The 15,199-nt window shown below is 42.9% G+C and overlaps 1 protein-coding gene across 8 annotated transcripts in view; it reads right to left on the minus strand.

Annotated features, from left to right (window-relative positions):
• The window catches only part of enox2 (ecto-NOX disulfide-thiol exchanger 2), a 163,445-nt gene that overhangs the window by 9,741 nt on the left and 138,505 nt on the right, over window positions 1-15,199 (minus strand). For all 8 annotated transcript variants that reach the window (XM_035161740.2, XM_035161739.2, XM_035161737.2 and 5 more), the window contains 4 exons: window positions 13,539-13,645; window positions 9,340-9,454; window positions 6,168-6,355; window positions 3,822-3,962 (listed from right to left, as the gene is read on the minus strand). In XM_035161740.2, coding sequence (XP_035017631.1) covers window positions 3,822-3,962; window positions 6,168-6,355; window positions 9,340-9,454; window positions 13,539-13,645 — 551 coding nt within the window. The remainder of the gene's footprint in view (window positions 1-3,821; window positions 3,963-6,167; window positions 6,356-9,339; window positions 9,455-13,538; window positions 13,646-15,199) is intronic.

A 15,199-nucleotide genomic window follows, 5' to 3' on the forward strand; every position in this document is an offset into this window, starting at 1 on the left:
TTCTTAGAATAATGACCAGAAACGTGCTGAATTTGAACAAATAAGACACGGAGCTTCCATATGGATGTAATCAACTCTTCTTGAGGCAAAAGATTCGGCTATTAAATCTGTAACAATGGACGACTTTGTGGATTCTGACGTATTGGAAATGTATTTGCGGAAAAAATAACTGAATCAACAGCAAATTCATCAACAGACAATTTTCTGCCTCTCCTTGTTTTACAGTCATCACTTAAGTACCTGTGGTTTTTCTGACCAAAATTAACTTGTCTGAAGACGTGACCTTGGACTCTGAAGAGATAATATATAGAGCTAAACTGTAATTAGACCAAATGATTGATCCTCAATCTACCACTTTTACACTTGAACAAGTGAGTGCTTATTAGTCCTCACTAAGCTGCTGTCAGACTTGCACTGAAGTTCATTTTCCTGAGAGGCTGCATGTGAGAACGCAAAATGTCAGTGTCAGACATTTTTCAGATCTTTGCCAGCTGCCTAGCAAAATGATCAGATGAAATGAGCCCATGTGGACATATTCAAAACTGAAAGTAAGAGGTGCATGTAGACGATGCTCACTAAGAACACAAGTTGGAGAGAAAATGAGATTTGAGAGCCCTTGACGACGCCGGTGTTTATAAGCTGTAAACAAAAACGTGATTTCAATGGAGGGATATATACGGCAAATCGACCAAATGGCAGCAATTAGTCAAGCTGAAAAACTACTTTAGTTGTTTCTGTGGCGTTTAAAGCATTAAACTTAAAATGAAAAACTTCAAAATCATTTCACTGATGTAACTTGGGTTGAGCGGGTACAAGCTCATCTCATACGTCGCCAACTACCGGTTTTCAGTTAGCCAAGAAAGTGTATTGCTCACTAGTCTCAGTGCAGCCAACATGGCAGAGGTGGATAAAACTAGCTCCTAACGTCTTTGCTGTTGTTGCTCGGTCAGATTAGCTGAATCCTGACTTGTCATGTGTGGACAGCATCATCGCTGGTTTGTGCTGAGATGATGATTTTGTGTTTGTTGCCTGAGCGTTTGAGGCTTTGTTTTTCTGTACATGAGCTCTAAGCTTCTCAGGGTTTTCTGCTCTGAGCACCCTCCACTCGCTCAGACTCAGAGCCCAACAGAATTGAATGTTCCCATAATTACCACTTGTGCCTGAAGAGGCTGCTGCTTAGCACAAGTTACACAGCCTTGCTTTTCAGACTGTAAATTTCGAATTCAAAAAAGACCACTACAGTTTGCATATTTCATTTCATCCCACGTTCCAACAAAAGTTCGAAACTAACTTGTGCAAATGAGATGTCGTCCGACTGGGTCTGAAAGCAAAAGTATTTCTGACTGGCCACAATCAAAGGTGAAAAGCCTCTTGTTAGTGAGGTTAACATTTTGCGCTGTACACACAAAGAGTAACTGAGTGGAAAATTGGAGCAGATGTGAAAAGGTCAAATATTCCTAATGTCACACTTCTCCACACCAGGCCAGTTCCTGCGCTACGTGGGCATGAATGTTGGCCGGCCACTTTGAGAAAGTAACACCGAGGTCGGGGAGGCAGAGAGTTCGATATACTGTTGTGAAGCAGTTTGGTTAAATCATACTGACGCCTGCAGCTTGTTATATATCACATCACTCCTGTCCTCCAATAACTACACCGTAAAACATCATATTGAATTCAAGATTCTCCTTCTTAACTTTAAGGCACCGCCGTACCTCTCAGACCTCCTTTTTACCTACACACCTATTCAAACAATCTTCCTCTTCCATCCTCTGCACTCCTCCTCCTCCTATCCGCTTATCATCTATGGGGTCTAGAGCCTTCACCTGTGCAGCCCCTCGTCTCTGAGACCCTTTAACCACTTTCACTTTCTGTCCATCTTCAAATCCTGCCTCAAAACACACCTTTTAGACTAATTATTATTATATGATGTCTTCTGTGGCTCTAAAGGATGATTCCCTGATGTCATCATTTCCGTTTGAGTTGTGACTCTATAAGTGTAATGTTTACTGTGTGATCCTGCATTACACACTGTGGTATAGACTCAAAAAGACACATCCACGAAGCAGGAAGGGTAAAATAACAACGCTGTAAGGGAATAAAAGTCTGGATATCTCATATTTTTTGTGAAACTCTTTACAGAAATGCAGAACTAAATCACTTGCGTGCCCCTTTAATTAGAGACATAATCACTAGATCAATCAAAAATGAAAAACAATTGCTAGTGGCAGCACTGAAATATACACGGAAATAATGATAAAGGCGTTTGTTGCGAACATAATGGTAATAAAAAGGTTAATGGCTCCAATGACCTGCACTGAGTCGATGTGGTAATGTGTGGTGACAGCTTGGCGACAGCAGGGACACTGATTGGACCAGTGAAGGAGAACTGATGGCGTGGAGAAATCTCCAAAGTGAACAAATGACAAATTCCCGTCTGCGTTACACGACGTCTGTAGTCGGCTTGTACGTCTCCGAGCAGAGAGACGCGCAGCAGCTTCCCACCTGTATCCAGAGCCTCTTGTTTGTGTTATTATCCAATTTAATAGGTGATTGAACCTGAGGCTCATTTTGATGACAGTCCTTCCTCTCATTACACCGAGCCAGAGGGAACATTAACAAACATTAGTGCTCGGATTCTGGGAATAAGGGACAACACCTGAAACATTAGTAAACACAACGTGTCAAACGGAGAAAAATTACACTTGAAGCTGTTTAATAAGATTGTTCTGCACTGAATTTAACTGTGTACCCTTGTAACCGTGCGGCACAACACTAATCAATATTAGATGGAAGTTTGTTGGGGGGAAAAACACGCGTCGGTGGGAGCAACACATTCAATCAAACAACAAATGTGATGTAGTGATGAAAGAATAATGTAGAGGGAGTGGCTCCAACAGACGATGTGGCCTTTAACGGCTCGGAGACGACACCAGTCTACAAGTAATATCTCCCCATCTGGTGATCACATTATTACTCTGTGTGCATGGTGAGATCGATATGATCGCTTAGTTTCTGCCTCTCTGTCAATCCAAGCAAAATGACCGCTTTGTGTGATGCCGGCGCAGACGAGGCCCAAAGGACAAACTGTTCAGGAGTGAGAGTAACATAAAATCTCTGTTTCAGATAAATGAGGAAACAACTGTGGTCATCTTTATGTTCAATCTGTTTCTACTCAGGAAATGAATGGATATCTTATTTCTTTTTTAAATGAGGATGCAGTGAGAACGTGCTGCTCAGAGGATTGGACGAAAAAAACCAGGAGATTGAAGATGACGTAAGACTGCAACTGTGGATCAAGAGGTAGAGCGGGTCGTCCACTAACTAACAGGTCAGCGTAGGGATGGGCGATATGGCCTAAAACAAATAAGGCAATATTTTTAGGCTATATCGCGATACACGATATATATCTCAATATATTGAAATGGGTGAAACTGTAAACTGTCCTTAAATGTTTCTGGACACTGAAAAACTACCTCACACAAACACCTCAGAAGTTAGTAAGAGAAGTTAGACGGATGAAAACAGCTACTTTTGTGATAACTGATGAGCAAAGTTCTAAAACTGTTCAAATTATTGAGTCATTTTCTCAAACAAAAACCACATACTACAGCAATCTCTTTCTTCACTGACAATTCATTTCTACAGCGTCTTCCCTGAAACTCATCTTGAACTAATTTATTTCTTATTAAAGTGCAAATTACAAAGTTTTCACTCTCAAACAAACAAAGCAACCCAGTAAAAAAACCTTCTTATGAAGCAAAACACGTTCGACTCTTCTCAGGCAACCCAGCAGACCGAGGTGTGTTTTGTGTGGAACCCACCTGCATTAGGTGTGTGTTCTGCAGGTTCTCCAAACCGTCCTTCAGCGTCTGCACTTGGCTCTTCAGCTGCTGCTTGTCCTCCATGCTCTTCTCCAGCTCGACCTCCCGCTGTTTTAATTCGTCTCTCATTTTCAACAGTTGCTGCAAAAGATGGAAAAACAGTGAGCCACTAATGTTACAGTGAACCAAGTAACCGTGACGACGCCGACCTCGTACACAAACTGCTTTGAAAGACGAAGACCAATCAGTCTTTTGTCTTATTAATATTTAGCATGTAATCCCTGCACATAAAAAACAATTCGACACTGGAGTGAAGTGTCAAGATAAGACACTTTTATAATTTTTTTCATCATGTACAGAATGTGTCCATGGGGAGCAATTTTCCACATCTTTTGGAAAATTACATACTGTGTAAAGGTAAAATATCACAAGAGAATTAACACTCATTTGCGTTTTATTCTTGCTTTGGGTGATGTGAGAGCTGGCGTTGAGAAAGCTTTGATAGATAATTTGTCCTGTGAAGTTTATCTGCTAAACACAGATGAAAAGATTCACCTCCTGCTGCGTTAATTTCAATGGAAAAAAAGAAGAGGCCTTGAGAGTCGCAGGGGCGTTTTTACAGCTGGGAGTTCTTACCTGCACCGCTAGACTAGTTATTTTTTTGTTTATTACATTCACTTTATTTCACAAAAGAGGAAAACAAGTTGTAAGTACGCTGATAGGATTTCATTGCAATCTGTGTGACTGCGTGATACGACACACGGACCCTGCCAAGAAGAGGTTTCCAATTTCCTTGTCTTCCAGTTCATTTAATCCCTTCACCTAATCTTTTCATAAACACAGCATGGGAGATATAAACTGGGAAGATATGTCTGCAGGCAGCGTGTTAATTTCATTAATGAAAACTATGACAAAAAAAAAACATATTTACACAACTGAATAAGAAGCAACTTTTGAGAATGAGAACTGATGAAATATAAATGGACTTGACAAATGGACAAGTTTAGATGCAAAGTCTCATTCAACAACTTTGGAATAACAAACTGTAGCTGCTGATTAGTAAAACTGTTTCTTACACTGCCCAAGATATCTCTTGTTCAGAGGTGAGAGACACGGATGATTTGACTTTCTTGGAAGAAATAGATTCATGGACCAAATGACGTCTCATCGCTACCATCCTCTATTGATGTTATGTGATGATACGGCGTCTCCTTTGTAACTAAACCCAGAGAATCAACTGTATTTTATTGGACAAGTGAGTGAGTCTAGCTTCGGAGTTATGGCACAGGCTGCTGCAGCAGACATCTGGATTCCAAAGAGTGGTTCTGTTCAAAGAGGAGATGCTAACAGAAGTAACAGAGGTGCCGTCTGTACGACTGCAGAGCAGAATAAGACCTTCAGCCACGGTGACTGTTAAGATGGCGACAGCTGTAGCCTCAAAATGCATTAAAATGTACATGTCAGTGGATACAACTAACAAAAATCTAAAGATTAAACTCCAAGAATATTAAAATCACGATGAAAGTAGGATTTATTGCATTGCTCGTTATATTTGGCCCGATCAACTTAGGGTACATTCACATTTACTATGCCATTGAACTGTATTCTAGTGTTTTTGTTCCTATTTACTTCTTAATACCCCACATTGAACGTGTAAAAGCTGTTGGACTGTGAAAACACAAGAGACAACAATTGAACTAGGAGCAGAACTTTGTTGTTCTATCTCTGTTGTTGTCAATAAACCCAATCACAGTTAGTTATACCAACCGCTGAGATGGGTTTAATTTGAAAAGAGAAGACTGAAAACATTCTCAGACAGCATTGAGAAGCAAACGTGTATTGTAGGAAATTCAAGGCACACTTTCAAAACACGACCAAAAATTCAATAGTTTTCATTCTCTTTCTTTGAATAAATGGGCTGAAATAGTTTTAATAACCTTGGGCTAGTTCCAAGAAGTATCTATGCACAGTTTGAAACACACAAGCCTCCGATCTCAAGTAAAACCCATTCCAACTGCGAATAAGCCTTCCAATAACCACAGTGAATCTGAAAATATTATTTTTTAGTAGCTCTTCATAAAAGTCTAACAGCTGTTCCAGACAGCTGTACTTTTCACGCCTGCTCCCAGATAGCTCTTAGTTTTCTTTTAAAGTGCTGGGTGGGTCTCATGAATAAATGACAGCTGAGGTTTTCATTGTGCACGGGTAAATTCAATGGGTTAATCTGAGCAGCCCTGTTCTTAAAGAAACCTGGTGCCTCACAGAAATGAATAGGAGATTAAACTAACTGGAGGATGAAAGACTGAAGAAGAGTATCTCTATGCTTGTGTAATATATAAGCTCTACCTTCTGCATGCCTTGCAGAGCCTGCTGGAGGAAGCTGAGTTGCTGTGAGTGCGTGGTGTCCTCCTCGCTCCTCATCGGTTGGTTCTTGCCCTGCTCCTGTTTGAGCAGCTCCACCTCGTTCCTGTAGGCGTCCAGCTGGCAGCGCAGCGAGTCGTTCTCCTCCTTTAAGGCTTCTGCTTGGGATACACCTAGAAACATATAGGTAAAGAACAGAATATAATATGCTCCTACTTTATCTGTCCTATTCAGACCTGGTATCAACATCTAAAATGAATCAATGACGAGCATGTACATGTACCATGAAAAAAGATTTCCTCCATTTGACAAAAAAGGGAAATTATTATGTGTTGATCAGTGTTTATCGTGGTGGTGGCCACAAATAATTCAACATATGGACACTGAGAAACTGTAGTGGGTCAGAGGATGTCAGCTGATTAGGTGGTCCTTCACGTTCCCAGACCACCTCAGAGTGTGGTCTTACTGCTGTCCACCTCTAATTAGACATAAGTTAAAGGGATAGTTCACCGCAGTTCTCGCGATAACTGGTGATAGCTGCAGTTACTGCAGCAGTAACTAGGAGGATACCAATTAGTTCAATTGTTTTGGATTTGGCTGCAACGCTGTTTACCCCTGAAACACTTCACCCGCCCCTCCATCGGCACAGTAGTGAGTAGATAACGAGTGAATTAACATTTTTGGGTGAACAATCCCTTTAATATCAGGTCTTTACAAACAGGGTTTACATCACTGTCAGTTCAGTTGTTAGTTTTACATATTTCACAACAAATTATTCCCCGCCTAGATCTCAGTATCACAATGTGAGCTTTGATCCTCTTTTCCAATGTTCTCCCCGACCTGGCTCTTCTGTGAAAATATAACTTTTTTCCCCAAAGTAAAAATTCAGTTTCACTGTGATATTTGCAGTCCTGAGTGAATTACTCCTCGTTCATTTGAGTTTCAGCACAGTAATATTGCAGAGGATCATGAGGGGGTGAGCATTATTCATTCAAATTCAAACTGTAACGGCAAAATGGTGGAGCTCATTTTTACCTCATGCTCATTTTCAGGTGTTTTGAAACACAAAAAGGCCAAAAAATTTCTCTTGATAGATATCCGCTGATAAAAATATCTCAGCTGTTTCCTCTGGGACAGAGTATTTCAGGCAAAGATCTTGTCTGTCTAAATTAGCAAAGTAGTAGGATGTGATTGGGTGAAAGCTGCACACAAAACTGTTGAAATTAAATTATTTTCGGTAACCAATGCTCTGAATTTGCTGCTACTCTGATTTGACCCTTTTCTACTTAGAAACAGTGGCTTCATGTCAAGGGTATTGTATTATTTATAGCCTCCCACAATCTGCCAAATTTCTAACTCTCCTACCAAACAAAAAATAATTCTCAAGGTGCGATGTTGTCACGCTACCAGGAAATTGTCATTTGAATACTCCCACCTCAGATAATAAAACACCTCCAGTATATTAACACAGACCACTGAAAGCGGTGATAATCCCAGAGAGTTTGGTCCGAGAGCTCTTTACTGCTCATTTTGACCTGACCTATTGAGCAGAGAGAGGAGACAGTGGGAGTTATTATTATATGAGACCTGCTCAGCTCAAGAGACGTCCAGTGTTATCAGCTCGGCTCTCCCCCTGTGGACCTCGAGGGAAAGCTCTTAGGGAAAGTGCAATACACCGACTGGACTTGGGAGATAAGCCCCATCTTGTGCCAGTCTATGCGTGTGTGTGTGTGTGTGTGTGTGTGTGTGTGTGTGTGTGTGTGTGTGTGTGTGTGTGTGTCAATGTGCATGAAAGCGTGTCTGGTTAGGTTTCGTGTGGGTGTTCATGAGTGCTGCCTGCAGTCTATCATGGAGGAGCATTGGCAGTGTTAATGAACTCTTGCTGGGTGAGTGTGTGTGCGTCCGCGCCACGTTTGCGTGTACTTTTCTCGCGGCAAAATGAAGGTTCGAGGTGAGGAGAGTATTGATCTGAGAGCCTCATCAGCTCGGTGTGAGGAGATGTCAACCGCTTGGCCAGATTCTGAGCAATTCCCCTCCTGTTACATAACAGGCGCGGTATCGACCTGCAGGTATCCGCACGCATGAGCGCACGCACACACACACGCAGGCACACACACACGCAGGCACACACACCCAAACCTTTAGGTATACAGTCACGCATATGAGCAGTTTCTTTTGCTTTCTATTCTGTAAGAGCCGTACGCAGAACATCGATTGACTTTCCGAGAGGCTGAAGTCATAACGCAGGTGTGTTCAGCCGCGCTGGTTGATGTGTAAACATGCCCCTTCGCTTAAAGGTTAGTGAATAAAGGGGTGTAACTGTCGGCTTGTTAACACATTTACCAGAAGTGTCACATTAACACCCGTCACCTCAGCCAATGCTGCGGCATCCAGTGAGATGACAGGTCTTGGACAGCAATGCCAATGACTGATAGTTAAATAGCAAGTTTGCTATTTAGAGCTGCGGCTTTCAGGAGCTCAGGACTGTATTTACATACATTTGCATGCTGATTAGAGGAGCTGTCAAATTAGCAAATGGCAGAGATCACAGTGATTAACAGGAGAGAAGAAAAAGTACATGACAAACGCAAAACAACACGGAGAGACGGCAAATAACACAAGATGAGCGATAACGTCGCGCGCGGTGGTGACGGTTGTAGCATGTTGCCGTGGTGACTACTCCAGACTTATTATAGTGGGGATTGAGAAGTTAGCGGCACTGTTAGTTTTTGTTGCTTCAGCAAACACAAAGAGGCTCCTCTGAGAGGAAAACACAAGTTTATGGCACTTTAGTGGGACCCCAGTCTGAAATTAGACGGCAGCTGGCAGGTGTGGACAGACTCACACTCAAACACACACACACTAATGAGTTGTTGTGTGCACTCACAGGGGTGGACTTGGGTGGATGTCGTTCAGCAGCTACTCTCAACGTCAACCCGGTAAAAGCGTGTTTGGTGTACGCATCTTGATACACTTCAAATATTTTTACTTAATTTATGCGAAGCTGCGAGACGGTCGTCCGATTCTGACATTTCAGCAAAATGCAGCTGTCTCCCTTGGTTCTGAAACACCTCTCTGTTCATCCTCTGGAGATGTTGATCAGCGCACGGCCTGTCGTTTTGACAGGAAGTCTTGAACTGAGAATGCGTTTACATACCAGAGTCCTCAGAGTCTTTGCTGTCAGGCATGTCCTCCATATCGTCATCCGACATCTCCATCTCCTCCTCTCGTCTGATGCCCATCAGCTGCTCGTTGTGCATGTTTCTAATCTCCTGAAAAACACAACAGAAAGACGGGCGGGTCAGATCTGCAGCATCTCATGGGGGGATGCACATTTTTACAGGTGCCAGGTGGAGTAGTAGATTATCAGTGATGCACCTCTTTGATCCCACCGTTGTTGTTATGCATTAGGTGTAAGGGAAACTTAGATGAGTGCAGAACAAAGGAGTGTGGATGACTGAAGATGAAAAGGATGGTCTCAGAGACGGGGCTCAATTCCTCCGGCATAGCAATAGGGCAGATGGCAGCACAAATGTAGCCAGACCCCACAGTTTTGTACTTCCCTCTTCTTGTTACTTGGATAAAATGCAGCTTAGTGAGTATAAGACAAAGACGACCACGGCTCCAATTAAACACGTCAAAGCTTGAGCAGATCCAGGGGTGGGGCCAGGGGGCACTAGTCCCAGCTGAAATCTTATTGGCCTCTGTCCTGCCAGTAGTCTTACGAAAAAAAAAACTAGTAATGCAAGGATGTTGGACGTATAATTGGCCCCCCTGTAAATTGTGGCCCCTTTTCGGCCCTGTGCCAAAGCCCTGTAACATCTAGGAACACCAGCATAAAGTATAAAATACCAACCTTCCCCGTTTCATTTCACCATCACAGAGAGACTCGCTAATGACTACATCTGTCGGGAACACCAGGAACCAGAAGCAGGTTTCAAAACGGTTTAAAGATCAAGGACAACACAGTGAATTGGTTTGGCTGTAAATGAGACCGAACCCTCCGGGTCTGTGTCGAGAGAGAAGCAAAACAAACAAAATCTTTGTGATACATTACACACATTGCACCAAACCGTGGCCATGCTCTCTGTGAGACTCTGTGCTCGTATGAGGTTTTTAAAAGCCATTCAGCTTTCATTCCCTGTGGAGAGTAGGTGTTTGAGCTACAGTGGTGCACACGTGTCAGGAAAAAGATCCAATACTGCAGGAGCAGGAGAGTAGAGGGCACAGCAAACTACGCTGTAAGGAGGCAGACACTGATAACTCCCTTTTCTTTCAGAGGGTTGAAGGTATATTTAGCACTTTTCCAGTCTCATTCACATGCACATTCTTATATTCTTTACGCTGAACTTTTTCTGCAGTTCAATATTTTGCCCAAGGACAGTTCATACACTTTGGACTGGAAGAGCCAGGAATCGAACCACCGATCTTTGGGTTAGTGGACGACTCACTCCATCTTCTGAGCCACATCCAATCACAAGAAAAATATCCATGAAATGTGAGTAAACCGCCGGCACTGAGAGATGTAAACGTGGGTAGATTGCAGAAAAAAAACAATAAACTGATTTTTTGTTTTATTCGAACAAAAATATTTTTGAAATACTTCATATGTTCTCAAGTATTTATGACCTTATTGAACTTTGCCATTTTACTACACTACAATATACAGCATCAAAACTTTAACAAAGTGGACATAGGTTATGCAGAAAGAAATCGAAACACGACTGGGACTGAGTCAATATCATCTTTTCAGGATATTTGTTCCATCTGCATCGGATGGAGACGTAGGTTTCTATCAATTCAATATTCACAACAACAGGCTGAGAAATGCACCTGAAAAGCTAAAGGGACCAAAAAGCTGTCCAAGAGTAAATAAACTTCCCGCCATCTGTCAGCTGACGTTATCAGCCTGAGCCCATGGCGGAGGTCAAACAGGTACTCTACACACGCACATAGACACACAACCATATGGTGTGTGTGTGTAGGGGGCCAACCTGTGCACGCTGACACGTCAACTGCATACACACAAGCATAAGAACACTGATAGAGGGAGGCAGCTGTTATCCGATTCTGCCCGGGAGCTGCAGCTTCTCAACACTGCTGCTTGTTCTTTCTATATTTCACCTCCCGGCCAGAGAATCATACTGAATATACAATATGACTGAGAGAAACACTGGCTGTCTATTTGATGATAAACTACCCCTGAGCAACTGCACTTACTTACCTATGCTCTTTACACTGGCCAGTGGCTGCCGGTCCTACACACTGCAGCCTCTGAGGCATGTCTGCAGAATATGATCGATGTGAGATCAGCGATCCTGAAATATTTTAACGGATCAATATTGGGTGAAATAACACAGATCAAAATCAGATTGTGTTATCGCTGCAGTCTGCTGTGTTTCACTTCCCTCATCCTGCTGGTGTTTAAGAGCAGGGCTCTACAGTGCAACATCGCGCCGCATAAACCAGTGAAAATAAGCGCATATGAGTGTGAAATATTAGTGAGTGTGAAGCTGTCGGCCAAAAGTCAAGTTTAAAACAATTACAATAAGCTGAGGGCTACCGAACACTGTGGAGCAACTGTGAGTGGACCTGCAGAGTCAGGTGATCATTATCTGCAGGTTCTTCTCAATTCTTCTCTGAATTAATCCTTTCACTTACAAGTCATCATTGTCTCTGGGATGATCAAGACACACACACACACACACACACACACACACACACACACACACACACACACACACACACACACACACACACACACACACACACACACACACACACACTTTGAAAGTCTATTCTCACTGCCATTAGAAAGTGTGAACCAGCTGGATGAGAAGAAAAAAAAAGACTACAGAGAGAGTTTGAACCACAGCATCACGTAAAAGATTTTCTTCACTGCGACATTTTTCTGAATGAGGACATTTTCGGCAGCCGAGTGTCCACCCACAGTGGATTGCTGGTCATGCTGTACTCCCTGGTGTGTGCAGTGTTCACACAGAGGCTCTACAAAGGAAGTCTGAGAGAGAATGGAAAGATCCCTGAGGCCTCTGCCATCCACAGTTCTTAATGCATCCTACTACAGCGTATATATAAATATATATATATATATACAAAGAGAGAGAGAGAAAGAGAGAGAAAAGAAAGAGAAGAAAGCGATTCTCAGATGAGTGGATCCCTGAGAGACCCTCAAGGTCTGAGCAAGGAAAGACAACATCACAGAAGTGGTCTTTACCAACGTCACACAACCAGTTGTGTACTCACTGTATTTGCATATAAACACGCATCATTCAGCCTTCTACATACTCACTGAGTTCATGTTAAGCTTAGACACAAGCTATTATAAGCATTAGTTCATACAAACAGCTGCTGCAGTCGGAGGGTTAATGTTCAGATTATTTGGGACTATTTTCATGATGCTGCAAAAGCTGTGCATTTAGAGAAACATGTTTTATTTCCTTTTCAACACCTACCTTTGTGAAGTTTTTGTACAGGTGCTTCTGCTGTGTGAGGTTCTGTTATTACTGTGTGTGTGTGTGTGTGACTGAATCAAACTCTAAATTAAACCGTGAGCTGTTTTTTTTTGGATACAGAGGTTCAAAGACACTTACCAATCTGACATGATCATATATGTTCCATTAGACCCAGGACGACAACAAACTCCAGACCCTCTGAGTGCTACATGAAAGCGACGCCCTCAATAACCCCAGGCCTGTGCAGTTGCCTTCATATAGCACTTAGAAATACCATGAACAGGTTGACTGAGGATTTTTCAGACACGCCAGACCCTTTGTCATTACACACAACCCATCATCATGGTGATTAAAGCTCCATTAGACCGAGAACATGGTGAGCAGATAGTGGATAGCAAAAAATGCTGGTAGATTTGAAAATGAATATGCTTTTATGTTTCATTATGTTTCAAAAGGAAATACATTTGCAGGTGCAGGGGGAGAAGGCTTGTACAGATTTACCTGTGTCCTGGACCCCCTTTGATATGGAAAACTCACCCATCAGCTCGCATCCCTTCACGAGGGAAGGCAATGGTGGAGGAGGGGGAGGAGAGGGAAGAGGGGGTTTGGGCCTGGGAGTGTATGGATCTTACACTGGTGATCAGGCACCTGCTCTCCATGCTGGCTTCAATCAAAGTACTTACTGTAAGGAGGAGTTTGTTCTTTTCACTTCTGATTTGTTTTCTCATTTGTGTCACTTAAAGTGTCAGGATGTGGCCCCGACTGTGAGCAGTCTAACAATCAGTGGAGAAATAAAGAGCCTTACAATGAGACAGGTGTAGAAGAGAAAAAGGGGGAAAAGTCTAATCATGTGAACAACAGAGTGAAATCAAAGTGTACCAACCTCGGCTTGTTTGTGCCACATGTCCAGGTTCTTGCGCTGAGCTTTGGAGAAATGGTCCCATGCCTTTTGTTTGGAAGCAGCTTGGAATACAGACACAATCTGCTCAACTGTGGCGGGATGCAGGGAAGGACCAGAGACCATCCAGAGACAGAGAGAGAGAGACAGAGGGCAGGTGGGAAGGAGCAGAGGAGTGAGAAAGTGGAGTCAACTAGGGATGTAAAGAACTGTGTGTGTGTGTGTGTGTGTGTGTGTGTGTGTGTGTGTGTGTGTGTGTGTGTGTGTGTGTGTGTGTGTGTGTGTGTGTGTGTGTGTGTGTGTGTGTGTGTGTGTGTGTTGTGTGTGGTGTGTGTGTGTGTGTGTGTGTGTGTGTGTGTGTGTGTGTGTGTGTGTGTGTGTGTGCGCGCGCGCTCCATGTGTCTGCAAGCGTGTGATCTACTTACCGGCTGATGCCTGCACATTATTTTGTGGATGGTTGGTCAGATGTGTCCCACATGCACTTGACTTCAATAAATCATACATTCTTGCAACATACTTGAATTATATATGACAAACTGACTCATACAGAATAAAGACCTTTAAACTGTAGTTCTGCTACAGCTGACTTGACCTTTATTAGCCAGGCTGGTGGTTAGGCTCCACAGTAGAGATGGCAGTGATGATCTGTCAACCACTTTCGTTTTGACTTGAGACTGGTTCAGATTTTTATTTCAACTACTGATATTTATTGGGTATTTCGAGACAAGCAGCAAAGCAGCAAAGGGCTGCAGGAGACGTCCATCCTCTGTATGCAGGGTGCCATCACTAGGAGGTGAGCTAGCTGCTGCCTAATGACTCCCGATGATCGTGATGATCCTCTGACCTTTATTCTTATGCCATGATGACACTGCCGTTTGTCGTTTTGAGCGTCTTGACAACGACTTGCAACGAAATCTGGTCCATCTCCGGATGAATCTAAATCAATGAATGGATTCAATCGGCACTCACACCCGGGTCAAATGATTCTGCAGTTGAATCAGGCTTTAATCGGCTCAGGCTCTGATCAGCAGTGATGGGAATGGGAAACCCGGGCAAACATGATAATTTGGCAGGAAGCGAGACGAGAAAGAGCCTCAGTTGTTGGTGAGTTCATAACATCGAACATAACACAAAGGGGGGAAAAGAGAAAGGCAAACTCCTCTTCTGTCAATGGGAAAGGAATCATGATAAGCTTATTTTATATAGCTTCTGCTGTCTTTAATATAGCAACTGTTACAATGCTAACATGCTAAACATGGATTGTGAAAGTGGCAATGTGCCGCTTCACTTCACTACAGCAGCCGGCTGTTAAGAGCCTTGCCCAAGGACACCTTGTTGAAGTAGCACGGTATTTTCTTCCCTGTGCAGATTTCTCTTTTCTTTAAAAAATGCACTAAAACAACCTTCAGTCCTCGAAGGTTCCAGCTCCAGTAAAGTTGTAACAAAATGACAAAGAGGGGAAACTTTAACTTGACCTTAAATGGTTTCCTCTGGTCGTAAATGTGATGTCTTTGAAGACAGCTGCTGTCCGTCTACATGTTCCGTGACAGTTTCTGTATGTTGTCATGTGTGTGGTCATGCAGGCCTGTGTGGGTGGTCTGTGTATCCCAGAGGACCTAATGTAGACGAGAGGAGTCAATAAGACC

This window comes from Hippoglossus stenolepis, chromosome 7 (assembly GCF_022539355.2).
Source record: "Hippoglossus stenolepis isolate QCI-W04-F060 chromosome 7, HSTE1.2, whole genome shotgun sequence".
NCBI classification, from domain to species: domain Eukaryota; kingdom Metazoa; phylum Chordata; class Actinopteri; order Pleuronectiformes; family Pleuronectidae; genus Hippoglossus; species Hippoglossus stenolepis.